Below are 27,664 nucleotides of genomic sequence, written 5' to 3' on the forward strand. Positions count from 1 at the left end.
GGGCCGCCGCCTTCGCACACGTGGGCACCGAACGCATCTACCTCCGTGTAGTGTTACATAGAGCCACTAAAAAATAAGCTACGCTTGATCCTGTGACTCTGTGTTACGCATCTAGTGAACCTGATCTAGTGTTACCCAGGGCCGTCACGAAAGATTTTAACGTAAACATTGGGCATGACGCCAACAGCTGGCTGCCACAATTCAGGCTTCAAACGTGCCAGCCCTCGGAGACGTGGAACGTGCTTGGAGTTTATTAGCCATCGTCCATCTGCGTGGCCCAGTGTTGGGGCTAGAACTACGCATTGACGAATTTTATCAGTTGAGAAGTTTCATTGTGTACGCTCTCTACACTCTCACAGATAACCTATACCAGCGCATTCACGCCGTCATGTGCAATTTGCAGGCGAACAAGAAAGTACGCGGCCATTTTTTCGCTATTGTTACACCAGTTAATCATAAATTGTACCATTATCAACACCAATAACCAGACACGTCGGGCTCAGACGACCATAATAACCTCTAGTAAACCCGAAACACCGGTCTCAGAAAAAACATCGTTTCAGCTGATGTCGCGACGGGATGTGACGCAATACCTCCCCGCTGTCCGCTGCTGGCGGGAGAAATGATCCGCCACTTAAGAGCATAACCGCAGGCCGGATGTGACACCCGCGCGTATGGGGACGAAGCCTGGCAGCTTCGTGCGGCCAAGGACAAGAGAGGCGGACGTGGTCAGAATCCGCATCAACATCCCCCCCGCTACCACGCGGGCACCCGCAGAAAGCGGGGACGACAAAAGCGAAGGAAAACAAACGGAAGAGCTGCCGCTGCTGTGTGCCGCTCGATACAAGCCCGCCCCGTACGCGCAAGGGTGACCAAAACGCCGGAACCCTAGCAATTTTGGAAACGAGTGCACCGCACCGGGGGCGCCATTTTCTATTTCCCTTTTACTCTCTCTAGCCTCGTCAGGCTTCCCTTCCTCTCGGCGAGATTAAGAAAGGGCGAGAGCGAAACGGAAGGAAGGCAAGAGAAGAGCAACTTCGCTGGAAAGTTATGAGTGGGCGGAACGAGCAGTGCCCACGTGCGCAGCAAAAAAGTTCACATCGTCAACTCGGAGTGGAACTCGGCTACAAAACAGTAACTCAACTCGTCTACAGGAAACGCATGCAGAGGGCGTGGAAGTGAATGGGTAGATAGTTGGGTAGACGCGCACTCTGTGGTTTCTACTGACGCCAGAATTCTTTCACGGCCCTTGGCCACGCGAAGCCAGACAATTGTAACTTATAAGTTGATATTCTCACTGCAGAGGTAGCCAGGAGGCTGACACTCCGGGAGAACCTCACAGTTCGTGCGGGAAGAGGCCGCCGGCGCAAATATCCAGTTATTTCGCTCAAAAGATAACTTACTCGAAGAAACGATAACTTGTGATAGCGCTTACGACAAAAGAGTTCCACGAAATACGTGCTTTGAAGGCGAAGGCCAGGGATGATCAAAGAGTTGTTTACTGCTACATCGTGTTTGTGTCTCGCTCTCCCTGCTTCCGTTTCTTCGCCTTTTGACGAGAATTACCTCAACAGGCAGACTGGCCGACACGGCAGCTTCCCTCCCCACAGTCTCCTCCGTGGGCACCTGTTCTACTCACGTGCCGTCACGTGCACCTTCCACGCTTCAGGCTAATTTTTGTTTTATTCTGCCAGGACGCCAAACCATGACGCTGTGGTTGGCACACCCGCTGTCTCTGCTCTTGCGGCCCGGGTTCAAATCCACGCAAACCCACCATGTTCTTTCGTTTCCCGATTTTCTCTTTACAGCGGCGGCCATTTCGGCACAATTCGCGATGACGACGACGATCACCGCCACTTCTCGCGTTTGGTAAGCCCTCTAAAGGCCTTCGCCCTTTAAAAAAGAACAATGCCTTGGTGAGGTCTGTCTAATTCATGGGAAAAAAAAATTGAGGCCGAGTCTGTCGCCAAGCACGCAGCCTATGGCCAACACTTCCCTCCACGTGAGCCTCTTGTTGCTTTGCTTTGTGCGTCGATCTATACCGGCACAATCACACCATTTGGATTCCTTGTACGGAGAACGACCGCGCAGTCCCGTGGCGCGCGAAGGATGACCATATCCGCAACGCATGAAAGGATTGCAGCGGTCGGGCGAAGGCTCGGCGGAAGCCTGGAATCGCACAATCGTGCTTGTGGGCGCCGCTCCGTCATCGCAATGGGTTCGCTGACATCCCGCGCAGACCAACAATGCCGCGCCTATAAACGATTTCTCCCTCAGCTGCTTCCTTTCCGGACGCCGCGAGGCCTACAGAAGCGTGCTCAGCGTCGATGCTTGCGTCACGGGAAAAAGATCTGCTGGAAGGCAGTAGCCTTCCTGGCGGGTGTGCCCTACCACTGCAAATGAGGTGACGTCACGATGTCTGTCAGCGCGGTATGCAGGTAAACACACGCGATGCACTTTTGGAACCGTTCTGCGGTGCCGGGAACGCGACCGAGTCGAGCGAATATTTAGCACAGGGTAGAGACGAAGGTCGCGGTCAGGCCGCTCCTTCGACCGCGCACGACGTCAACATGAAATTACCGCGGGGGTAGGTCAGTCGCTTTCCACGCGCGCTGCGCCAGGCAGGGCGGCCAAACAGTGACCCGGCGGACAAGCGGCCCTAATTTAACTCACCGAAGAACAGACTGTCAGCAGCGACAGCGACGCCGGCGTTGTCGTTCGGCCTGACAGTTGGCGCGAGCCGCGGCTTCTCCACTGCGCCGCAGCAGCGCTCGCCTTTCATGGTGGCGCTAGGCCTTTTCTCCCGGCGGCGGCATCACCGCGGGCGACGACGAACACCACACCACTCGTCAAGGCAAGCACGAGCCGACAAAGCCGCGAGGAAACCACGCCGTCGTCGCCGGCGACACGCGCATGCACCACTCGTCAAATCCCGCGAGACGCACCATCCGGGCCACACATATTCCACGCTGGCGCGGCGGCCGCTCTAGATGCGGCAACGAACGGCTCCTGCGTCGGCTCCTCTTCGCCGAAACCGGCAGCGATGCGTGGGCGTACGGAGTCCGGACGGTTATGATGAGAGGAAATAATGACAGAAAGATGTCTAAACGTCGACAAAACGTGAAGACACTCCGGAGAAACCGCGCATCGAGCGCCGGCCCTGATATTCGCGAATGTGCGGCGCCTCTGCTGCTCCTTCGGAGGAGGAGGAGGAGGAGGGGGCGGGGAGGCTGAGAAAACGGGGGCGATCCTCTCCCCCCTCTCCACCGTTGCGGTGCTCTTTCAGCTGTGTTTGCTTCTCCTCCTTCGCTCCTCCCGGCGCATCATCCGGCGCTCTTGTTTTGCCGGAGGAGGACGGGGCCAGGAGGCTCCGCTGCGTACCGCGAGCCGACCGCTCCCCTTGACGGCAGCGTGACGTCAGCAGGCCGGAGCCCCGTCTTCCGCCCACCCCGGCGACGCTCGGCCGGCTCCACGGGTTGAACCAACGTTACTGGGTTGAACCTCGTCCGCGGAGCTCGGCCCTGAGATGGCGCCACAGGCTTCCCCCCTCGTGCGTCTGTGCGCGCGCGCGCACACACACCTACACTGCCGCTTCTATTACGCCCATCTGCATTTCCACGACGGCATTCCCGGATGGACTCGGATGCAAATGTCTCGGCAATCACACCAGAAGGACAACTGGTCAACTACACGTATGCTATGTGGGTTAACGCAGAGGGACTATTGCAAACGAAAAACACAAGCAAAACCACCGCTGACGTCGTCACAGAATAATTGATTTTGGAGGCTTAACGCTCCGAAGCTACTCCTGGGCTATGAAGCGCGCCGTACTGGGGAACTCCGTATTAATTTCGACCACCGGGGGGATCTTAACGCGCGCCGAAATCTCGACGCACGGGCGCCTTCGTTGTTCTCCATCAGAAAAGCAGCCATCGTGGCCGGGACCGAACTCACGGCCTTGGACTCGGCATCACAACGCCTTAGCCACCGCGGGTCAAAGTACAGTAGACGCTCGTTGTAACGAAATCCCTTTAATCGAAAGCTCGCTTTATTCGAAGTGTGTCGTCGTCTCCCCGGCAGTGCACTGAAAAAAAATCATTCCCGGTTTCATCGAAGTATCGCTCCAAAACAGCCAGCTTCCTGTCCCGAACAAGTACTTCGTTATAAAGTAGGGTTCGCTCCAGTTCCTTAGCCCGACAGCCCCAATTTTCTACCAAATTCGTCCTATTTGTTTTTGTTTTTTTCGAATTTGCAAAACATTTCCGCATTTCTTCAGGTCTACGATAGGCGTGAGGCCGTTCTGAAGCTTAATGACTAAAGGGTGTACTTGTGAAAACACCCAAGAGAACTTATATTGTTCTAAGCTAACATTCATCCTGGACAGCTAGTGAAACGACTGGTCATGACGATCATCTTCATGAGGCAGAACGGTTCTGGGAATTAACAAGTATTTGGACCGACAGCCAACGGCTAGTGTCCGGTCGGATCCACTACAGAAATGCATTACTGGATTGGAAAACAAGGAAAACCGCAGAAAAGCAAAATATACGAATTACGCCACCACAGAAAACTATACATGATTATACAAGTAAAACACTTTGCATGTCAACTGAAAATTTCTTGCAAGTTTGGTTTCAATTGATAATCACCACCACTCCTAGCAAGCGGCGCACAGGACAGGGCACTGAAAATGGTGCCACATGCCCTAACCAACTACTATAATGCAACGTCCGTCTTGCTCTGACGAACAATACGGGACGAGACAGCGGCTGCGCCCAGTGACGCACGCAACGAACGTCGCAGCTAGACAAGCAGATCGCGGCAACCTCGACGTCCGTCACTACGGAAAACAAGCAGCTGCTGCAGCGTGTACAATAACGGCCGGCGCGCTGCAAAACACGCACGTGAAGCCACGTGCCTACAGGAACAAATCCACGTGTTCTCGAAAAAGATGCGGCAAAGCTCACGCCGAGAGTTGGCTCTGTTACCGTAGGCACCGGAGCATCACCCACTTAATTATACACCGCCGTCAATTGCTTCGCAACAACCCACCCACGGTCAGCGCCAGAACCCTCTACGGAAACGCTTGTTAGCTTGCGTGCGTGCACGTGTGTGCTGTGACGAATGGTTCTGAAACCTCGACAGGTGCATACGTCGTTAAAGGAGCCATGCAGACAAAACACGACAGTAAATGATGGTTTTTTCGTTGTTGTTGAAGATGATGATGATCTGCGTTGGTGCCTGATGGTTGCGGCACTGTTGACACGACGACGATAGTTGGTGAGGGTTTTTAAAACTGTATATTTACACGGAAGACATATACAGAATATTTACAGACTGAAGGTAGAGCTAACGAAGTAAGAAATAAACTGAGAGTCTTCAGTCAGCTAAAACTTTGTGCACGCGGCACCCCCCGTCAGCGACGGACCCTGACATAAGACTACCCAAGTGGTGAGATCCTCCCTAGCCGAACCTGGCTATCCCGGCAATACGCCGGCCGCGCATAGCACATTAAAACCCTGAGGATTCGACCCCAAGACCTCGTCCCGTGGTTTTAATGGGTTACTTAGCTACACCCCCGATAAACAGGCCAATCGGTATCACTTAGCGCCCTGATTGGACGGATTACCAAATCCGGGCCTAAACCGTGGTGGGCAACGCCCCCGTAACCCTCAAACGCTTCTCTCTCTCTCTCTCTCTCTCTCTCTCTCTCTCTCTCTCTCTCTCTCTCTCTCTCTCTCTCTCTCTCTCTCTCTCTCTCTCTCTCTCTCTCTCTCTTTTCTCTCCCAAGATAAAAAAAGAGAAGATCAAAGGCGACCAAATCGAGTATAACACACACTGAGAACCCCACGAAAACACGTGAGCGCCCGGGGCAAGCTTTTACGCACGGGGTCTGCGTTGCCCGTTCCCACGCCCGCACTTTGCGCGTATAACGCCTTGTCCAAAGCTGAACCCACACTACAAACCCGGGGTGACCCGTATCCATTCCTCTTAACGAACGCAGCGCGCCCTCGAGGCTCCCCGCCATTGACAGGCGATCCTCGGCAGAAAACATATGGGACGCGCGGACCCCGCGGCGTCGCATTCCCAACAAAACATCTTCGCACTTCCTTACTGTGCGCGCGGGCCAACAAAGACCGAAATACCGCCCCAAACCGGCCGCCGTCAAAGCACAGTTGACAGCCCCTTGCTATCCCGTTATTAGAAGCAACGTTACTAGAATAAGTTTATTCTAGTAACGTTGATCAGAAGCGCGTCGGGCCACTTGGTTTTACAACCGTCCCTCTGGCTAAACGCGCGCGCAGGCAGCCCCCGAAGCAACCGCCGCCGCGTCCACGGAAAGTGAATCGAGCATCCGACCCACGCTTTCCCACGCTCGTACTGTGCTTTGCAACACGCCGTTCAAAACAACGTCACAGCCCAACTGCGGCTCAAGACAATTCGTCTCCACGCAGGCGGTATGATCCAAAGGCCGTTCGCTCTTAGCAAACTGGCTGCCATAAAGCCCTTCATGCGCCCTTCAGGAAACCGCCGCTTCCCACGCGTTCGACTTTGCAGCGTCGCTGGCGCCTGGAGCCCTTACAACGACTTCGTTCAATTTTGAAGTACCCGCCTTTGGTAATAACTCACTCAGCTCCATTCCAGGGGCGAAACAAGTTTCTTATGCCAAAAAATTCAAGTATTCTCGACAAAATTCTGAATTTCCCGCTACACAACGCCAGCAGCGACGCTAAAGACGTGGCCACCACTGTGTTAACTACACGTTAGCATTCAAGTGATACGATCAAACGGAACCACAGGCCCCACTGCAATCGCGCAATCATGTTTCCCAGCGGTGGCTTTGGTCGCACAAACGACATTCTGTGACGTCATAGAAAAGTTTTCGGAAAGTTGCAAGGGAGTCGCCACTGCTTCGTCCGTTCTCCCTAATGTCTAGATTAATTGTTCGATGTTACGACAAAATCGACGTCACTGTTATCGGGACAAAGTATTTTCTCACTGAACGTTCACTTGTCAAAATAACACGGAAACAACAGTGTCGTATATCTTATCTCTTGCTTGTTTGAGAGGACCGAAGGATAGTAGTGAACGGAGTTTATTTGGGCAGGCTGTGACTGCCTATGAAACTCACCAGAAGAAAATTATTTATTTATTTATTTTGTACATACTGCTAGCCTAACAAAGGCTTTGGCAGGAAAGGGTACAGTAGTGAAAGATCAAAAACGTGCATGAACATTCAGACATTTTTCAACAAGAGTAGCAAGAGGCATTTGCCTTGATTGAAGCAATCATAACGATAAGGCCCATGCTGCGACATACACAATGCGACATTTTCTCGCGAAGCAAATTCAAAAGCGAAAAACAAGCGTACAATATTACGTAGTAACAAAGTAATAATTAGACAATCCGGACAGAAAAGAGTCACGGGACGTACAATCAACAAGTTCTTGGGGTAACATATTCCATTCTCTGATGGCCTGCGGAAAAAAGGAATACCTGAAGGTGTCGTTGTGAAATCTGTATTCGAGTAATTGTTTATTGTGTTTTGTTCTAAAATTCCGTGTATCGGAACGTGTTAGGAACCGGTTTTTGTCTATTTTTAGAGAATTGCTCTGGAGAAGAAACAGGAATTTCATTCGAAGGTACCTTGCGCGGTCGCTGATTGTTGGGAGCCCAGCTAATCTTAACAGTTCAGTTGGTGAATCACGACGGCGGTATTTGTTATAGATGAATCTGGCTGCTCTTCTTTGCACACCCTCTAACTTTGCTATTGCACACTTGGTATGTGGGAACCAGCATATGACGCCATATTCGATGATAGATCGAACGAGTGACGTGTATGCAAGTAGCTTGGTTTTTGCCGAAGCGTATCGGAGGGACCGTTTGAGGGAAAGAAGCGCTGAGAGGGATTTAGTTGAAATGTATGACACATGCTTGTTCCATTTGAGATCAGAAGAAAGAATGATACCTAAGTGTTTGTGTTCATTGACCCTTTGTAGTACACTTTGGTGAATTTGGTACGGAAAAAATAAAGGGTTTTTCTTTCTCGTGACAGTCATGCAAACAGTTTTTTCTACATTTATCGTCATCTACCAGTCCTAACATCACTTGTCAATTTTTTTGAGAGCATTGTTCAAAACTAACTGATCATTCACGGTGTGTATTTCTTTGTAGATGATACAATCGTCTGCGAACATGCGCACTGTTGCTTCTATATTTTTTGCTATGTCGTTGATGAAAAGAAAGAAAAGAATAGGAGCCAGAACTGTGCCCTGAGGCACACCAGATAAGACGTCAACACATTGTGATGATTGGCCTTCGAAGTGAACGAACTGCTTACGTCCGGACAAATAGTCTTTTAGCCATTTGGTTAGAACGCCGTGCCCGAAAATGCTTTGCAACTTATAAACTAGTTTTTGGTGCGAAACGCGGTCGAAGGCTTTCGATAGATCCAAGAATACAATGTCGACCTGACCACGCTTATCAATCGTTAGGGCTAGGTCATGTACAGTCTCTACTAACTGAGTTACTGTCGACAATCCGCTCCTAAATCCGTGTTGGTTAGGGTCAATTAGTGAATGGTTTTCAACGGAAGTTACGATGTGTTTTAGTATTAAATGCTCTAAGATTTTGCCTGCTGAACAAGTCAGCGAAATCGGACGAAAGTTAGAAGGATTTGAAGCATCACCAGACTTGTGTATTGGAATTATTTTAGCAATTTTTCACTCTTGTGGGACTTCGCATGTTTGTAACGATTTTGTAAAAATCAAGAGTAAGTATCTAGAAACACATTCAGCATACCTTCTGAGAAAGGCGTTTGGAATATTGTCAGGACCACTGGATGTTTTTGTATCGAGACTGAGTAATAGAGACAGAATTCCTGCTTCCGTTATGGAAAGTTCACCTGGTACCTCACCTATGCACTGTGTGGTCACATTATCTGGGATAATGTTATTGTCGACGGTAAATACTGTTTGGAAAAAATTATTAAACTGAGTAGCCTTGGTTAAGGCTTCCGTTGGCAACAGGCGTAGAATTACTGCGGTGGACGGCATTCGGCGGAAAGAGATAAGGGTTGGCAGTCAAGAAAACCTCGGAAAGCAAATGGGAGGTTGTGGTAGGTCATTGAAACAGATAAAGAATTTGGAAAGAAAAAAAGAAAGCGGAGAAAAAATGCCCGCCAGGTGGGATCCGAACCCATGACCTCCAGAATACCGGTCTGGTGCGATAACCACTACGCTACCGGTGGGGCGATTCCCCCCCCCCCCCCTCGCTTTCTGGGGTATTTATGGGGTATTTAAGTCACGGCGCGGGGATTAAAAAGAAGGTCGCCTTCCCCCCGAGAAGTCGGAGTGGCGCTGGCTACCACCCCCAAGCACAGGAAAAAATTACATTGACATAAATACACCAGAAAGCGGTGGGGGGAAATCACCCCGCCGGTAACGTAGTGGTTATCGCACCAGACCGGTATTCTGGAGGTCGTGGGTTCGGATCCCACCTGGCGGGCATTTTTTCTCCGCTTTCTTTCTTTCTTTCCAAATTCTTTATCTGTTTCAATGACCTACCACAACCTCCCCTTTGCTTTCCGAGGTTTTCTTGACTGCCAACCCTTATTTCTGTGTTATATATATATATAATTGGAAAAATTTCACCTATGTATACCCATTCACAGCATGAAACAAATGCATTTCCCGCGGTTAAAATTACGTACGTGACCCGCACACAGCACCGTCCCGCGATCTAATCCCGAGCTGTCACCCACCGCCGCTGCCGCAAGGCGCCAACGCAACCGAAAGCTCCCAGTCGGGCGACGCCCCGCAAAATTATCCGCTCACGCGCCGTTGACAAGTCAGCTTTGACAAATCAGCCATCGTCCATCGACGGCCGACAGGCCACAACGATAAAAGCCCAGCCGCAGGGAGCAAGCGCGCACCTCGACTCGCAGCAAATACGAGCCGCCACACGCAGCGCACAGGCGGAACGGGCACGACGGCGTGGGACGTCCGATTTGCCGCCGAAGAAGCGACGCACATCCTGCTGCAGCGGCGGCTGAGAGGAACAGGCTTTCGCAGCAACTAAGTCCGGCCCGCCGCCGCCGCCGCGGCAAACTGGGGCAAGCGTGGGCCCGCGTTTTAGGACAGCGCCACAGCAGCGCTATGCACACGCACACCGGCTGGCGATTCTTTCGAGTTAGGCGCGATCTGTGCAGCAACAACGCTCGCCCGCGCATGCGAGAAAGCGGCCCTTTAGGGGCGGAGAGGGCGAAACAGGAAGACGGTGCACCTGGCCAGAAAAAAGGAAGAACAGCGGGCGCCCACAGACAACAACGGCGTGCTCCTGTCGCTCCGTTTGTGTTCCACTTGGACTCATTTGCGCCGTAGAAGGGTATAAGTGTACGCGCTCCAGGAAGTGAGAAAACTCCGAGGCTATTATCCATTTGCCCTTTCTGGCTCGGACGACGAGAACCTTCCAATGCTCAACTGCTCGATATGATTCTGCGCCTCCGTGCCGAATGCTATGATTGGGCCAGCGGGAATCTTCATCACGGAATACGACGCGTGCCTGGTCACCCCATGCAGGAATTTATCAGGGTACGCCAACTTCACGTCAGTGCCGCCGTTATCATGGTCACCACTATCCCTCATCCCTTACGAAAGGCGCGGATCTAGCAGCGACACCACTCCTCCCGAGTAGGCGCTCTATGAGGAGACATATGTGCTATTCAACGGGATGACCAGTCAATCCAGCTCCTCATAGTACATATGGATAACTTCGTGTGCCATCTGCTCTTCACGGCAGCGACTGGGGGAAAACTGCGTGCGTTTCCGTGCGTACGAGTGCGCGCAAACCACCTTCCATCCTGTTCCCTCTATCTTTCTTAACTCCGATTCCCATATATGCGATGCTGAACCATGTCAATAGCCACGTTCAAAGCCGTGCACCGAAGCGGCGGACGATGACCGCCAGGACGGAAGCCCTTGGCGTCCTTGTGAGCACTGACCTTAGGTATACGTGGCTAACAACAGACCGGGTTTCGGTGGCGAAGGAAGTGGCGCCATTTGAGATTACGTGCGGCGAGACAGTGGCGTCGTCTCTTCTCCACTGGTGTGAGGAGCGACGTTTGCAACGGGACCACCACGAGGGACACTGCTCTTATACCACTTCCGAAGACGAGCGACAGCTCACCGAGAGCGCGATGGAGTTCTCTCCGCGTTAGCTAGACTAGAATCGGGGGATATCTGAACGGTGCACGGACGATCGACCAGCCGCACGTATAAGCAGCCGTGCCACTCATTAGGAAACGTTTTTCAGAATTAGGTTGCTCTTACAAGCCGCGGACACACAAGTGGTACAACAATGGGTGCCTGCTTTAAGCGCCCAGGTGAGCGCGACGAAATCGAGTGACCTAAACAGAACAGCGCGCAGCGACTATAGGCACAAAAGGATTAGTTTATGAGTGTTGTAAACAGGAAAATAGCCACTTTTAACACGAATTGACTGAAGTTTGCCTCTGGTTCTCTTTGCAATGAAGTCTTTCGCTACGATCGAACGAGTAAAATTCACTAGTATCGCTCACTTATAACTCGTCTGGCTTTGTTAACTACATTTATCAGGAAAGAGAAAATGTCTATTTCAAATTTGAAAATTTTCCCGAAAGGAAATCTACATAGACAGCTCCAGAAATTTACTTTGTACCATTACCCGGCCGCGTGAAATAAATTGCCCGGACGCTCAGACGCGAAAGAGAGAAAAGGAGGAGTGCGAGTGGGAAAGGCGAAGGGCGCTTGGCTTTTCCGCCGTTGTGCACACTCCCCGCGCTCTGGGACCGCCCTGCCGGCGTTGAATATCGCCGGAGAAGTGTGCGCTCTGCGCTAGCCTCTGCTCGGGCACTTTCGTGAAGCGACAAGTGTATCAATCGGCGTGTTTTATTTCGCTCTCTGCGACGGCCGCGCTTTGGATTTAACGCTTAATCCTTCGTATTCTAGCGAAGTTACGAGTGCTTCAACCGTGCCTGTGTTGGATATTTCGCGTTCTCTTACGCGAAGCGGCAACTGTTTGGATACGCAGTGTGCGCTCTACTGTATCCTCTCCTCATGCTCTTACGTGAAGTGCTTCAACCGTGCCTCTGTGCGTGATTTCGCGTTCTCGGGTGTTGGCCGGCGCTGTAGATTTCGAAGTGCCTCAACCGTTCGCCAGTCGCCGCCTAGTTGGAGCGGCTGTTTCTCAAACGTAGATCTACCGTTCACCCTACATGTGATCGGCTCAACCTTTGGCCCGGAAATTGCATTTTGTGCCCGGATGTTTTTCTGTGATAGCGCAAACGACCATGTTGCTTTCGTACTTTTTTTTTTCTTCACTAGCGTTCCGTGCACTAACGAAACGGCAGTTGTAACTCGCTAAAGTTTCGGCAGGCGCAATGATAACTGGCCTGAGTCCTTCAATGATTTACTACTGCTCGGACGATTTCCTCCAGACAGGATGACCCTTTGGTGTGCGCTTCCGTTGCTAAATGTGTTGTTCCAGGGTTCAAATCTCTTGTGACCCCCCACCCCCCTTTTTCTTTGTCGCTGGCGACCGCTTAGGAAAGTGTCTGGTGTGCAAATTCAGTGTACAGCTGACCAATTGCAAAGCGTGGGTGTTATTAAGCTTGTCACAGAGCCTTTGAAGTGATGACTATTGCATTCCTAATGACCAGTTTCCCAAAAGACGCTTCCAGAAGGAGCATATTTAAGCAGTTCTGCTCTCACTGTGTGAATTGCAAAACAGGTGAAAACAATGTGCTATGGTGGCTGTATTTGGCTTAAGAGTTAAGTGTACATTGCATGTGTTGCTGCGGACCAGCTTATTTATTTATGACATACTGCAGGCCCCACACAGGACCCAAGCAGGAATCACTCAAATATAAACAAACCGACAACACAGGGTAAAATACAGTAACTTGTAAAAACATACTGCCTCAATTTTCAATATGTTCAATCCCATCAATGCTGCAGACAACAGATACAGGCAGATTATTCCAGTCGGATATGGTGTGTGGGAAGAAGGAAAATTTGAAGACGTTTGTCTGGCGCTGCAGCATTGAGGCATATATTGACACGGCTAAGACAGCAAAGATATTTAGATATGTCGATGATTACATGATTGTTACTAGGTCGGTGAAGCCAGAAGAAGTAAACCTTTTAGTCAAGACAGTTAAGAAAACATTTCTGGAGTGCTCTGACGGCTTGGAATTCACTCATGAATTACCAAATGATGGGTCCTTGCAGTTCCTCGATGTGTGTTTTAATTTCTGTGGAACACGCGTGTTGGGCGTATCAGCCACGGTCAAAAAAGGCAATTTTGGATTATCGTTCAGCGCATTCGAAGATAGTGAAAAGGGGTATTGGCGTTAGCTGTCTTCGCGGTGCCCTCGAGAAGTCTTGTCAGCACCAAGTCGCCGATAGTGTTCAGCACCAAGTTGCACGTTTGAAAGATGCCGGCTTCCCTCGGGAAGTAATAGCAGCAGTGGTTGAAAGCCTATTGCGTGACGTCAAGTCAGGGGCACGGCGTCAAGGGCGAGATGAACCTCGCAAAGAAATGAGGCCTGTAGTCGTCCCTTACGTGCACAATTTCTCCAACCGCCTTAAAAAGGTGGCGGGGAAATGTGGTGCCGACGTTGTGTTCTCCAGAAAAACTAGCACGAATGTGCTCTGCTGTGAATGGCGAGAAGAAGGGTAACCGAAGAAGAGGCATGCCACGCTGTTTGTTGGTTGCAAACAAGGTGTTGTATACGAAGTGCCTCTATCTGGTGGAAAATGCTATATTGGGCAGACTGCATGGTAGGTGCATAAATGACAGGCTGTGGGAGCACCGTACAGCTGTTCAAGCGCTCGCGCGGGGGGCCATTTAGCTGACCATTGCCGCCGCTGCCGGTGCGTTCCACAATGTGTTCCAATTTACGAGAAGACAGTAACATTGTGCTGTTTTAAGGACCAAGCCAGCCGTGAATTCTTTGAAGCGTGGTGCATCATGAAAGCCGGTGAAAAGTGTGTAAGCACGGCATCTATTAGTTCATCAAAAAAAGAAATAGATTATCTGGATGCGAACTTGCCACGTGCGTAACAAAATGCACCACTTGACCTTGTCTTTTTTCTTTGTGCTTTGAGCATGTTCACGCATGCGCCCTTCCTGTATATCTTTAGATGTGTGTAGTAAAAATTTCAGTTGATGTCTAGCGCTAGTCCAGTGTGGTCTCTACTTTTGTCCCATCTTTACCGCGCTACTTGACCATGTTTCCCCAGAAACGCCTGCAGGCGCTACTCACCTAGGAAAAGCTGCTGAATATGCATGCACCATTGATCAAAGCATTTGAAAGCCGTCCTGCTTCGTGTTGATTGTGCTAATTTTCCTGTTTCCACTGGCTGCTTTATCTATATGTCACTAGCTAGGTACAGTACTACAGCCTCTAGTGCACCCACATGCATTTATTTTTGGCTGTGTTTCTAGGCGAGGCAAAACATTCCCACGAAATCGACATTGCAAGAAAGCCTGGGATGAGGCATCATATTTTATGTTTACTGGCTGATGTTTGTGTCTTTTAAAATGCTCATAACCAGGAAAAGTTCTTGCACACACTCATTTTAAACTTGCATAACCCTGCATCAGTGTTTGCTTCAGAAGAACACTTCGACTAGTTCCACCAGTCTTGTCTTGCTGTGATGCCACAAGTTGTCTGCAGAACAATGTACAGGGCAGCCGTGCCTGTTTTCAGGACGCTTTGCGAATTTTCATGCACTAATAAAGTACTGCTGCTGCAAGTCGCATATTATTTGTATTCACAACACTGCAATTACCGATGCTGGTCAACTTGCTTTTGCACTTTAGTGTCTCTTTAGGCGTCTATAGTGTACCGTAAAACCATTAGGTCCCTCCTGGGCAGATGTACTGAACTATGCTCCTGTGCTATGTCGCTTCTTCATCCAGTGACCTCAAGGGCTCGAATAAAGTTCTATCTATCTATCCCAGTAGATGTACTTCCTCATTCTCTTTTTAAGCATAGCAGCAATTTTTGAGGTGCAAAAAGTGTCGAAACATGAAAAAGTTCAGTGTAGTTTTTTGTGCTTAAAATGAGAGCTACTGTATTTACTCTCATAATGAACCCTCCCCCCACTTTTCTTGTTGAGAATTTACTTTTTTGTCACTGAATAAAAAATGCAGCGGGAATATGTCTTATTTTAAGCATGGTTGCTGATGCTGTAGGCGATCACAGTAACGTGATATCGCGCAGAAATGCTAAAAATGCATTCCAAGAAAAAGAAATCTCATCCGTAGCCGGAGACGTGAGCGCGAATGCCGCGGCTTACAATTTAAAAATTGCGCGTTTGCGGTGCGCCACCTGTTGAATGCAAAACAAACCTTGCGCCATAAAAACGTTGCGGTGTGCGAAGTTCGAACAAAGCACCAAACGTACTCCGCACTCCTTCCCTGCTATTTGATGTTTAGGCTGGTTCTGCCGGCGTGCGAACAAAGCAGTAAACGTACTCCGCACTCCTCTGCTCTTGTTTAGGGCTCGTTCACCCTGGGACCTTACGTTCACGGCACCAGCAGCTTCAGTGGCGTAGAGTTTGCTGCAATTTTACGGTTTTTTCTAGTTCGACGGCGAAGTAGCAGTTAATTTCTTCAGCCGTTGTGACATGCGCGGGCGCGACCAACCTTTCGAGTTAGACTGCAAAGCCAGCGTCGATAACGTGGACGTGCTTCGTGCGGGGATGCGTACGCATGGCTGACTACTACGGCGAGGCAACCGTGCGTCGTGGATCGTCGACTGGGAGCCCCCAACCCAACGAGGTACCATAGATGCTCTTCGGCAGTGTCTTTATTTATTGTGGCAAGGTCCTCGGAGGCGTTGCCAAATCACCCCCCTACCCGACCTGGTAAAATCAAGACAGACTGATCAGTTGCAGTTGCGAAGCTACACCAGCGAGTTTTTTTTTTTTTTTTTTTTTTTTTGCTACGCATTTATTACAGTAGCGGTGGCTTAAAAATTTGGTTACTACTGATCACACTTGCTTCCGTCACGCTGAACAACGCCACGGGTCAATCATCGATGCCGCCGTCTTTCACGCTCAATTTCAAAGGGAAGAACAGCTGAACTTCGTCGTTTTATGTTCTCTTGGCCGAGGTGAAAGAACATATAGCTTAAATTACATTACATTGAGTTGGGCTGGGATTTTTTGACCACGATTTGAAGCACCCGTGCAAAAACAATCCGCATTTCACTTCATGTTCAAATTCATTTATTTTTCCTTACGTAAGATTAAACAATATCAGATGTGATGTAATTCTAATTCACAAACAAATAACGCTTCATAGTATGGTCCGAGCAAAAAGAGTCAAGCATGTGTGTCATGCTTTTAACATTTTCACAGATGAATGATTTTTAGCCAATTATCTCCTGCCCCCTTCGGTCTATAAAGGGGCACCCCTTGCTGAGGAGGAAAAAAAAAGACCAACTGAAAATGCTTTAAAAGAGGCTTTAAACGTGTCGTGTTATTACGTGTTCAGTGGATTTAAACGTAACCGAAATGTGGGAAGCATATAACTGTCCTATTTTGGAGAGAATTGTGTTATATGCAAGAGCATAACATGCAACTGTTCCGCTTCGATTTCGTGAGCGAGTGAGCAAGATTTTTTTTTTTTTTTTTGCTTGGTACCAACACAAATTTTCTAAAAACGCCATTTTTCATACATGGGAAAATTAAGTGAGAGGCGAGTGCTAAACCTGTACAATTTCTTATTCCGCGAAGTAGATCAGAACATGACTTGGAGGCACATCTTTAATACAGTATGCGCATCACCTTGGAACTTCAGCATTTCTTAGTTGTCTGATTGTGAAAATTGTCAGATGAAGTGGGTAATTGAAGTAAAAAAAACATTTGCAGGTTACAGATTGCATATCTGGTTCTCAATAATATTCTCACAACTAAAATAATTCATAATATTACCGTTTAACACGTTTGTGTTTCATAAAATTGTAATTTAAGTAAAAAAATATATTGCAGGTTAGTCATTGTATATCAAGCTTTAAATAATATTTTGAGAATTGAGATAATTTGTGATATTCTCTTTTTACAGGTTTGTGTTCCACAAGGAGTGAAGGTGTCAGCACAGAAGCTTGAACGAAACTGCCGGAAAGCATTCTACTACTGCTAAGCATTTGTAGATGTCAAAATTAGGAAGTCACAAAAGCAACTCAGCAGAACGACCCATTCCTCAACTGGCCAGTCTCGCCGACTGCTGTCATCAAGCTGCATGAGGTGCTCAACCACGGGCTCGACTGCGCCGATGGGCTTCGCCTTCTAAAACCCACATCGGACAAAAGTGCCGCATTCTTCCGCTACTTTCAAGATGATACGACCCCAGCAGCCGCACTAGCTCCTCATAAAACGAAGCTGGCAAGGCAGGAGGACGGTGAGGGCCTGCTCGCTAGCAGCGCTGTAAATCCCCCAGTCAGCACCGTCTACCACTGGTTCTGCGGGTGGCGGAGAGGGCAGTATGGCGACGAAGGAGTGAGCCCCCTCACTAAGCTGGACAGAAGAGCACCAAATCACGTTGAACATTGTAAGTAGCTATGTACCCCAGCACACTCCATATATTGCTACTTTTATGTGACCTGTGCCAACGTTTATGCAAACATGGTATCTCTCTCAGTTTAATTTTCAGCTTCAAGCAAGCTATCATGCAGTGTAGACGGAAAGGTATCGCAGAAACTCTGTTCTGCAGTGTTGAATTCTCTAATTCGGGAGAAAGGCAGCGATGAGCACATGCACAGCCACGGCGCACTTAACTAGACTTGTCTGATGCACCTGTCCTAATGAAGATGGCACAGCCTGACTGAAAGCCTGTGCTTGTAAAACTACTTTTAAATTATGGCCCAGACGTTCATATGTCTCAGTACATACCTTCGCTCTACTATTTTTGTTCCACTTAGAAGGAATAAATGGGCGTGTGGTATTCGCCACAACAGTGCAGCTCATAATACATCTTTATACGTGGCACAGCTAACAGCAGCCTGGCGTGGGAGCAATGCGCAATTTGAATCAAATTCAATGTGAAGTGAATTTTCACTATTCACATTTGAAAATAATTCATTTGCAGTAATCTTTTGCCATTTACATTCGAATATATGTAATTCGCAGTTGGTTTCTACTATTCGTATTTGAGAATATTCGATCTGATTCACAGTCAGTTTTCACTATTCCTAACTGTTTACAGCATGTCTGGAGGGGACATTCAGGAAGCTTGACTGGGAAAGCAAACACAGGACAACTCCCAAGAAGCCAGCACCAGCACACCCACAGGGCAAGGCCAACCGGTGGCAGCAGAGCCTGAACAGCAGCAGCTGCCTATGGATACCGAGCCACAGCTGGAGGCCCAGGGCTCAACTGGAAGCAGTCACCAACGTGAGGTGTTGAGGTGTGGCTTGTGCTCGTGCATTTATTTTAGCAAAGCCTAATAATTGTGACCCTTACTCCAGTTACTGGACACCTAGGTAGCAACTAGACACCTGAACAAGATCTGTTTCTCAGCAACACACTCCACTTTTGGAAAGAGCTACCTATTTTATAACCACGTGCATGCATTTTTTCAGGGGTCTCCTGTAGTAAAATTTATTTTTACACAGGTACAATTGCAGGAGCTAAGTAGAAGAAGGCTACAGGATGCCAAAAAAGACACTCCAAAAATTAAGGCAATCCAACATGACTGTGTAGCATCATAGCAGAAGCAAGACGAACAAGTTTTTCCAATGCATGTAAAGGGGAGCAAGAATGAAGTAGTATTCATATGTCACAGCTAGTGTGAAATTTTGTATGCTGGCTGTCGTATGTCTTCTGAGGCCCTTTCTGACATAGGGAGGGTGCTAAGAGGAGGAGGAATAAACTTTCATTAAACAGCACTGTGCTGGTGTTAGGGGCCCCCACCAGGTGGGACAGTCTTCAGCCCAGCTTAAAAGAAGAAGTGTTAAACAGACTCTGCCAGGATCCAATCTCATACCATTAGATACATAGTCAGTTGCACAGTGCAAGTTTTTGAGATGTAAAATTTTACATTCTGGTCTTAATCTTTTTCTGTGTGTTTCGCTGAATAGTCCTTGTATGCCACTAAGGCCCTGTGAATAAAAAGGTGCCTTGCGAAAGCGCTAGGTCAGGGGCTCTCAAGTAAGGCTTTGAGGAACCCTGGGATTTTGAAGAGGCGTTGCTTGGGTTCTGTGAGACTAACGTGGCTATGGTGTTGTGCTGCTGAGCCCAAGGACATGGGTTCGATACCGGCTGCGGTAGCAATTTTCCTGATAGAAGTGAAAAGTGAAAGCGTCTGTGTGTCGAGATTTCGGCGCACGTTAACTCTTCCTAGCTGTTCCTAGGTGACCAAAATTAAACCCCAGCTGTCTCCACTACAGCGCGCCTCATAAGCAAGGTGTAGTTTCGGTACTTTAAAGGGGTCCTGAAATACCTTCCGCCGATGCATGGATGTACATGTACCCAAATAAAGCAATGTATTTGCAATCTCCTCCCGCAAGAATTTTGTTAAAGCGATTAGTATTAGCTGAGAAATCGTAAATAAAAAACCGCGCATTATCGTCGCTCCGCGTTTCCTCCTCCTTTCGACTACTCTCCGCTGTTGACGCCGCGCGAGCCTTGCCTCCCATGATGCTGCGCTCCGCAGCGGTGACGTACTTCCGCTGTTGCGCAGCTCAGACTGTCGTCTGCTATGGGCAAGCTTTGTTGACACCATGAATCCCGCACGCCGCTCAAGGCTGGAAAAGCGAACGAAAAATCTGGCCGCATGTATGCGGCGGCCTGGCCTTGCCCTTTCGCGGTGTACGTTGCTGGCGGCACATGACTTTTTATCGGCGGCGAACTTGCAGTCGCACGGGGAGGGTCGTGCGCTCGTTCCCTTGATGCACCGCGCACTGTTTATCCAAAAAGCACCGTATCCATGGAGGAAGAAAAAGTTGCCGTATCAGATGTGGCCCCGCTGGTGCCGGGTCTTATTTTGCGGCGGTGGTAATTCCTGCCGGCGGCATGTGAAAAAGTCATATTAAACCGATACAGAACGCGTGCACAAAACGCTTCAATCATGTGACCAGTTCAGCTTGGGGCGACGCGTGGTGGAGAGTGGCAACGTTGGCAAAACATGCTTCGCCGCGGCTCTGAGCTTTCTAGCGCTGGAGCGAGCGCCATTTCTTTGACAATCTCAAACATCGGTTGCCTTGGCAACAAGGCACAAACCGCTCCAGAAGTCAGTTACGGTTGCGTGATCCCGGTTCAGCTTGGGGCCCCACTTCGCGACATGTGGGCACTGCAGGCGTACCACTCACTCCCATTGGGAAGTGCGAGATGCGTTTGGCATTACAGGAGGCGGTGGTGTGTGTCACGGACGCCTTTGTTTCGCGATGAAATGCGACGTTGTGCTTCTGCGGGTGGATAGTGCTTCCCATGGTCTGGATTATCTTTCTCGAGCGACGTACGACTCAACCTCGCATGGGGTATGTGCAGTGTGCGTGGCTAAAAGCCATCGGCTTGTGCGCCAGAGTTAAGTGACTTGCTGTTCGTCCCCGCAAAGCGCGCGCGAGGTGAGTACCGAATTTACGACGGGCAGGAGGCAACCCATCCTCTGTCAATCGTGGTTCAGACTTGGAACGCATGTTGTGACGTTGTGTTCGTTAGAAACACATCTCTGGATTGTTTTGAAGTTGAATAAAATGTATGCGTCAAACCCGGGCATTCGGCTCAGGGCGTTCTCTGCGATTGCACGAAAGAAGCGCCACGGGGCTTCAACGCTTTCTTTATGGAACGTACTCAGGTAACAGAATATCCACGTCGTGTTATGGCCGTGTTGCATTCAATACAAACGGTTAAGCGTTTGTTTTACACTTGTTTCGTTTGTCGTAAAATGCCCAAGCACTCCGGCACTCCGCTGGCAGATCAGCCGGCGAGCCGACGCTGAGCAGACGACTCATCTCTTTGCCGGAAGTGCGTGAAAAAGCCGCCCAATAGCAGGATGTCTAGCTCATGACGAACATATGGGAATCGATGATGTAGACATGTGAAGATGGCGGCGTCCAAAAACACGAAGGGAAGGGTGAAAAAAAAACCACAAACTTTGCAACAAAAGTGTGAGCTTTCCGCTGCGCGTAAAAGAGTAATACTTGGCACAGAGGACGTTGACGACCCAATCTAACGGTTGCGCTAGTTCATTTAGTGTGCTCAAAATGCCTTTCAGGGCCCCTTTAAACCTCGCAGTCAATCAATCAATCAGTCATTATTATGTAACTGAACATGGCACTAAACAAAGCTTTTTCTTGTGTTTTATTTTAGTTCAATGAATGCATTAATGTTTGTGAAACTAATCTGTAAATACCTGCGTAGTATTCTCTGGTCCAAACTGGTTATCTAAGCTTGGCAGGGGAAGGTGAGTTCTGTGAACATTTTTCTGCCCTAATGGGTTTCCCGGTAGGCCCATAGTTGAATACCTACGGAACACCCTTATTACTTCAGCAGTGCAAAGAAGACAATAGTAAAGATAGGAGATGCAACAAATTTTGAGTAAATCTGTGGTATATCCTGAACAAATTTTTCGTAGGACACTGCGGAGCTGCAGAAGATCTACGAGGAGTGGTGGCGCCAGCCTTCCCTAGCTGCTGGCAACCCATATTATGCCACTGCCCTTCAGCAGCTGCTGCGGCAGATGCACAAGATCAGAAAGGGGCCCCAGGAAGGAGCCTGCCCATGAAGGCAGGCTTCACCAGCGCCCGGAGGTGCGGCTGTACCGTCAAGGTCCAGCCCACAAGCATTGCCAGGCGTCGCCCTGGGGTCAACCGGGGACCAGGTAGAGTGCCTGCTGGCCAAGAGCTCGGCTAGCAAGAAGGTCAAGCGGTCCTCACGCCCTGAACCTCAGCGTCAGAGATGGGGTGCCGCACGCCAAAGCTCTCGGACTACAGAAGGGACAGAAGGCACCTAATAGGGTGCCCCTTGTGTGGGCCTCTTCATTTAGGGTTATGTTTTCTCCGGAGGTGTGTGAATGGCACTACAAGTCGTAAATGAATAGTGAAAACTCACGGGAAATCAACTCCAATATTTTTAAATGCACATGTCTCGGCAGTAAAGGCCAACTGCACTCAAATTTTTCTTTGTCCAAATAAGCAGTCTAAGCTCTTAAAATCACCTTGGCAAAATCCTGAGCTTCGCAAGCACACTGCACACTAGGTACCATCGTTCAAAGTAGCTCCATGCAGACGACGTTTGCACCTGGTGGAGAGTTGCCGAAACAAGTTTCGAGCTGCCTGTGACGGAGGTTGGGGAACCTGTCCCGTGAAGCTCGCATTTCTCCGGCGACTTGCAGGGCGCTCCGCCAGGTGCAGGGATGTGCTCGCCCGGGGTTTCTCTGCTACACCAGCGCGCTGTACCGCCGTCGCCATCACATGTTTAAACTAACCGCATAGGCAGGCGTATCCACCATTTTTTTTTTTTCAATGTAAAAAAAAAAGAAAGAAAGATGAGAAGCCTACAAACTATTCACGCGCTTGCGAATGTCTTGGTGTTAGCAAACCTCTTTTTACTTAAAAATAAAATTTTTACTCAAAGATAAAAATAGCGCGAAATGAGCACATGCCTTACAGTTGTCATTCCTATTGCATTTACCACAGAAAAAAAAAGATATTTTATAACTTTTTGGCCGCTTGCATCCCGCGTCCAATATGGGCCATATTTGGGCTGGCCCAACGCCACCTCTATCCTTTAGACCTTTTCAAAAGTTTGACGACCTAAATAGAGTTGTTGTACACGCGGCTATAAACGCTTGTGTGACTTTTGACTCACTCGCTAAGTGAGCCAAAATCAGCCTTTCTCTAAGTAACAAATACATCAGCACAAATATCGGCCGTCGTCTTCGTCAAGTGCGAAAACTAACGAAACTTCTCCTTTCCTAAATAATAGACTAGATTTTTAAAAGTTCAATTCCCAAGTGAAGTATTTACTTTGAGTGTTAGATTTAGTTTATTTGAAAGTAAAATGTTTTCAGCAGCACCTGTCTCTGGTTAAAGTAGAAAACAGGGGCAGATAGGAAATGTTTTCGTGCTTTAGTGCATCATTTAGCTGTGGAAGCTGGCTTATCGTTTTAGATCCGTTTTATAATTCGTTTCCCGATGGGCAGCAAGGCAAAAAATACTGGGTTGATATTCACGAAGCTGTTTGCACATAATGTATGGTAAAAATAGTGATCGATCGCAGCCCGCGTGCGGTTTGTTCCCTTCAAAGAGACGTGATAGCTGAAGCGTCGGCTATAACAAAAGCTCCTTTTCGAAATCGTACGGGCAAGTAGCGTTGTAAATCAGGGTCCGCTTTTTTAGTAAAATATGCTGTTGGGCTAGTTGGTTCATTGCTTAAGGAAAATCGAGCGCTACAAACGAGGACAGAAAAAACGAAGAACGACGAGACAGATGCGCTACTAACAACTGATTTATTCCAAGGAAAGACAGCGATATAAGTAGCTTGTCTACAAATGCACAAACATACACAAAGGATAATAGATCTGAAAAAGATACTATAAAAACAAAATAGCCACAGCTGAAGACAACAATCACACCTTTTTATCGCATGTTGTCTAGGATCCGGTACTCCTTCGAAAACAGGGATAGCGATGCTTCACTGATACAGCCTGCGCTGTTTTTTTTTTTTGGATAAAATACGCTTCGCGCAGTTCTTGCGCCACGGTGTCACGACTCTTTCCGATAATGATTGTCTTTGTCGGTCTCGGAAGGCATCCTTTGCCACACTCGCGGCAGTGATGAGGCAAATGCGACCCGGTGCCATTCTTTATGGAAAGATCATGTTCCCTGAGGCGGTCATTTACGCATCGGCTGGTTTGTCTGGTGTACACCTTACCGCAGAAGCAGTCATCGAAGTATCTCAGGAACACCTTGGGTATCGGCTAAAATAATTCCAATGGCTTGTTTTAAATTGCTTCCATTGTAATATTTGCAGTCGTGACTGAAATAGATGCTCCCATAGCAGTACTGAAAACTTGCCTGTAGAATTCGCTTTTGTGCGAGAAGCAAGTGTTAGACAGGCAAAACCGTAGCAAGGTGCAGAGCTCAGTGACATTGAACGGCGTGCGATACACTAATGTCATGTCCTTGTAGAGGAACTGCCTGGAAGTGGAGCCCTTGCTCGTGTCTTCAGAAAACGTGGTGTGCAGATCGCGCATGTGCAAGCAAGCAAGCTCAAGGGTGACTTGCTTAACATAAAGGATCCTCCCTCGGCAACGTTTCCCTGGTGTGGTCTACAAAATCCCATGCGCCGACTGCGAATCGGTATACATTGGTGAAAGCGGAAATTTTTGCCGGCGTCTTAAACAGCACAAAAATGACGTCACCAAGGGCCACACCGTGACGAATGCACTTGCAGAGCATGCCGAGAAGATAGGCCACAAGATAGAGTGGGACCACGCGCGCATCATAGCCACGGAGTGGAGTGGATAAACTTTATTAAGACGAGCTTCAGGTGCCCGCCAGGTGGGGGGCCTCCTGTAGTCCGGGAAGCCCTGGTCCGCGCTGGCTGCCCTAGCCCTCTCCACCAGGATACGCTGGACTGAGAGGTCGGAGCTGGCCAGCTGGTCCGCCCACTGCTCGTACGTTGGGTGAGGATTTGGGGTAAGAGATGGGGTTTTCTGACACTCCCATACCATGTGGTACAGGGTGCCTGGTTGGTGACAGAAATTACACGTTGAGTAGTAGAGGGTGGGGTACATGGCACAGAGGAAAGGCAGTCGCCTGTGCTCTGGATAAATGGGGATGTGGTGGCGGGAAGCGTCGTCGTTCGTGGCGGTAATGGGCGAGGATGTCCGCGTATGAATTCAGAGTAGCGGGCTTGGGAGAGCGAAGGGGCTGCGTGACTTCGCCTTCTTGAGAAACGGCCCGGTGTGTATGAACGCGGGCAGCGGCGTGTGCCGCCTCGTTCCCCTCGAAGGACTCATGTCCGGGGGTCCAGATGATGTGCATTTCCGGGAGCTGGTGCACACTTTGCAGAATTTTTAAGGCCGTGGGTGTTATTCGACCTAGCAGGAAGTTGCGGCAGGCGGATTATAGTGAAGTAGTCGTTTCCAGTGGTGGCGGCTAGAGCGATGGCAAGTCCTTCTGCTGCCTCAATAGATGTCGTGTGTACTGTAGCGGCCGTCAGTTCTGCACTGTTGGCTCCGGTGACACTCACGGCATGTTCCGGTTGTTGGTGGTATGGAGAGGCATCCGTGTAACGAGTACAGGGAGAGTTGGGGAAGCGTTTTCTAAGGGCTCGTATCCGGGCTTCTCGGCGTGCCTTGTTATAGATGGGGTGCATATTTCTGGGAATGGGTGCGATTGTGATGTACTGTCGGATGGTTAGAGGGATGCGTTGCCTCTGTTCGCATATTGGGGGAGGCCTGTAGCCGAGCCGGGTAAGTGTAGCCCTGCCGGTTGGCGTGAGCTTAAGTCGCGTGAATTGGGAGATGCGATGAGCTTCTTCCAGTTCCTCCCATGTATTATGGATGCGAGCTGTAGAAGTTTTCCTGTTGCTATTTTTGGAGGCAGTCCAAGGGCGGCCTCGTGGGCCTGGCGTATGGCGATGTTTAGCTTTTCTTTCTCTGCGGGTTTCAGGGCCAAATACGGTGGCGTAACCTGGCTAATAAGGAGGGCGTGAATGATGCGCAGGGTGTCAGCTTCTTGTAGCCCAAGTCGCTGATGGGAGATCCTGCGGATGAGGTGAATGAGCTGGTCAAGAGTCCGTTGCAAGGGAAGGATAGTCTGAGCGCCTGAGCCATCTTTTGGTATGGTGAGGCCTAATATGCGTAGGAGTGGGACATTGGGGACGCGTTGCTCATTAATGGTAAGTTCTGGATCTGGTATGGGATCTGGACGCTTCTTATATGTTCTTTTGCACAGGGTTAGAAGGGCAGATTTTTCGGGGGCACAATCGAGTCCTCGGGCTTTCAGGTATTGTTGGGTGACCTGAATGGCTGCTTGAAGTGCATCTTGCTGGTCGCCCAGAGATCCAGTGGGGACCCAGAGCGTTAGGTCGTCCGCGTATATTGCGTGGCGAAGATTCGGGATGGCTTTTAGTAGGGGTGGCAAGTCTTTCATTATGAGGTTGAATAATACTACCAACCCCTGCGGAGTGCCCTTTGGCAGGGTTTTAAATGCGTCGGATCGACGGTGCCCGATGCCCACTGTTGCTGTGTGCTGGGTTAGAAAGGAGACAAAGTATTGGAATGTGCGCTCGCCACAGTTTGTAGATGCGAGGCCTTGAAGGATGGCTTGGTGAGAAACGTTGTCGAATGCCCCCTTAATGTCAAGGGCCAAGATGGACCGCTTGCTGTGGCTATTAAAGTCGTCCAGCACTTCCTCCTTAAGCTGAAGTAGTATGTCTTGGGTTGACAGATGTGGGCGGAAGCCGTACATCGTGTCAGGGAAGTAGCCGTTGTCTTCAACGTGGGGCGAGAGCCGGTTGTAAACCAGGTGTTCAAACAATTTGCCGACACATGAGGTCAGAGAAATAGGCCTCAGATTCTTGGAGTTCAAGGGTTTGCCGGGCTTGGGGATGAAAGTGACGTCTGCGTGTTTCCACTGTGGGGGCAAGAAACCCGCCAGCCAGCACTCATTGATGTAGACTGGAAGATTTTCTAGGACGGCATGGTCGAGGTTTCGCAATAATTTGTTAGGGATTTTGTCTCGACCCGGAGTGGTGTTTCGGGTGAGGTTGTACGCTGCCGCCTCGATTTCAGCAATGGAGAACGGCTCGTCCATTTTGGGATTCGGATCGCCTGTGTAGTCAGGTGCCTGGGTGGGTTGGACGTGAGGTGGGGGCGCCAAGGCTTGCTTAATAAGTTCGTCCAACAAGTCTTCTGTGCCCGGGTAATTGTGGATTAATCGGCGAAGCTGGTCTGCTGCGACCGCCTTATATTCACCGGGGCCCATAAGGGAACGGAGCAGGTACCATGTGCGGCGGGTTCCCAGCGTTCCTTGCAGCTTGTTGCAGAACTGCGTCCAGTTGTGCTGGCTCAGCTCACGGGCGTACACTTCAGCTTCTGCCGTAATTTCCGCAATGCGGATCTTCAGCTTGCGGTTCGTCTTGTTCTTTTTCCACCGCCTGATTAGCCCTCTACGGGCGTCCCAGAGGTGGAGGAGATGGGCATCGATGGCTGGGTTATCCTGCGTAAGGGAAAGTTCCTTGGCGTGTTTTCTTGCCTCTTGAATGAGCTTGGTAGTCCATTCCTCGAGACTGTTATCCGATCAGCGGGGGTGGTTTCTCGGAAGTTCTTCCAATTTGTTATGCACGCAGTGCCAATTTTTTGGCTGCTCGCTCTTTGATGGGAGATTTGTGACTGAATTATGTAGTGGTCGCCGGGAAAGAATTTCGCAACGAGGCTCAATCTTGAATCGCTAATAATTCAGACAACAAGCAACACAATCAACAGATCATCTGGCACTCTAAACCATGTGTACTCCCGTACATTACGTCATGCGCTCAACGCTACTTAGGAGCCTGCTGCTAAGCCATCAATCCATTATGAACAAGGGATCCATACGGATCCCGAAACGTCAATTTTGTTGCAACATTTATACAAATGCCTTTACCTGACCAGATGGCATTCC

The 27,664-nt window shown here is 49.4% G+C and overlaps 2 protein-coding genes across 3 annotated transcripts in view; one reads left to right on the top strand and one right to left on the bottom strand.

Annotated features, from left to right (window-relative positions):
• Positions 1-27,664, bottom strand: part of LOC144178215 (uncharacterized) — a 105,394-nt gene that overhangs the window by 50,146 nt on the left and 27,584 nt on the right. The window contains exon 1 of one of the 2 annotated variants that reach the window (XM_077705896.1): positions 2,674-3,196. The exons of the other annotated variant lie outside the window; for it this stretch is intronic. Coding sequence (XP_077562022.1) covers positions 2,674-2,782 — 109 coding nt within the window. The 5' untranslated portion in view covers positions 2,783-3,196. Of the gene's footprint in view, positions 1-2,673; positions 3,197-27,664 lie in introns of those variants that run through there. 2 annotated transcript variants of the gene reach the window in all.
• LOC144179302 (uncharacterized) lies at positions 10,958-27,335 on the top strand. Its single transcript, XM_077707599.1, has 4 exons — positions 10,958-10,990; positions 17,217-17,601; positions 18,256-18,443; positions 21,625-27,335. The coding sequence occupies exons 1-4, from the start codon at positions 10,958-10,960 to the stop codon at positions 21,772-21,774; spliced, it is 756 nt and encodes a 251-aa protein (XP_077563725.1). The 3' UTR covers positions 21,775-27,335.

This window comes from Haemaphysalis longicornis, unplaced genomic scaffold, assembly GCF_048455015.1.
Source record: "Haemaphysalis longicornis isolate Haplotype H1 unplaced genomic scaffold, Haemaphysalis longicornis Haplotype H1 scaffold_4, whole genome shotgun sequence".
Classification (NCBI taxonomy): domain Eukaryota; kingdom Metazoa; phylum Arthropoda; class Arachnida; order Ixodida; family Ixodidae; genus Haemaphysalis; species Haemaphysalis longicornis.

Bases quoted from the DNA above. Each gene is read 5' to 3' on its own strand.
- LOC144179302 (XM_077707599.1), top strand. From the start codon at position 10,958: ATGACCGCCAGGACGGAAGCCCTTGGCGTCCTT. The intron at 10,991-17,216 runs GTGAGCACTGAC...TGTCAAAATTAG, and splicing joins CGGAAGCCCTTGGCGTCCTT to GAAGTCACAAAAGCAACTCA. The intron at 17,602-18,255 runs GTAAGTAGCTAT...AACTGTTTACAG, and splicing joins ACCAAATCACGTTGAACATT to CATGTCTGGAGGGGACATTC.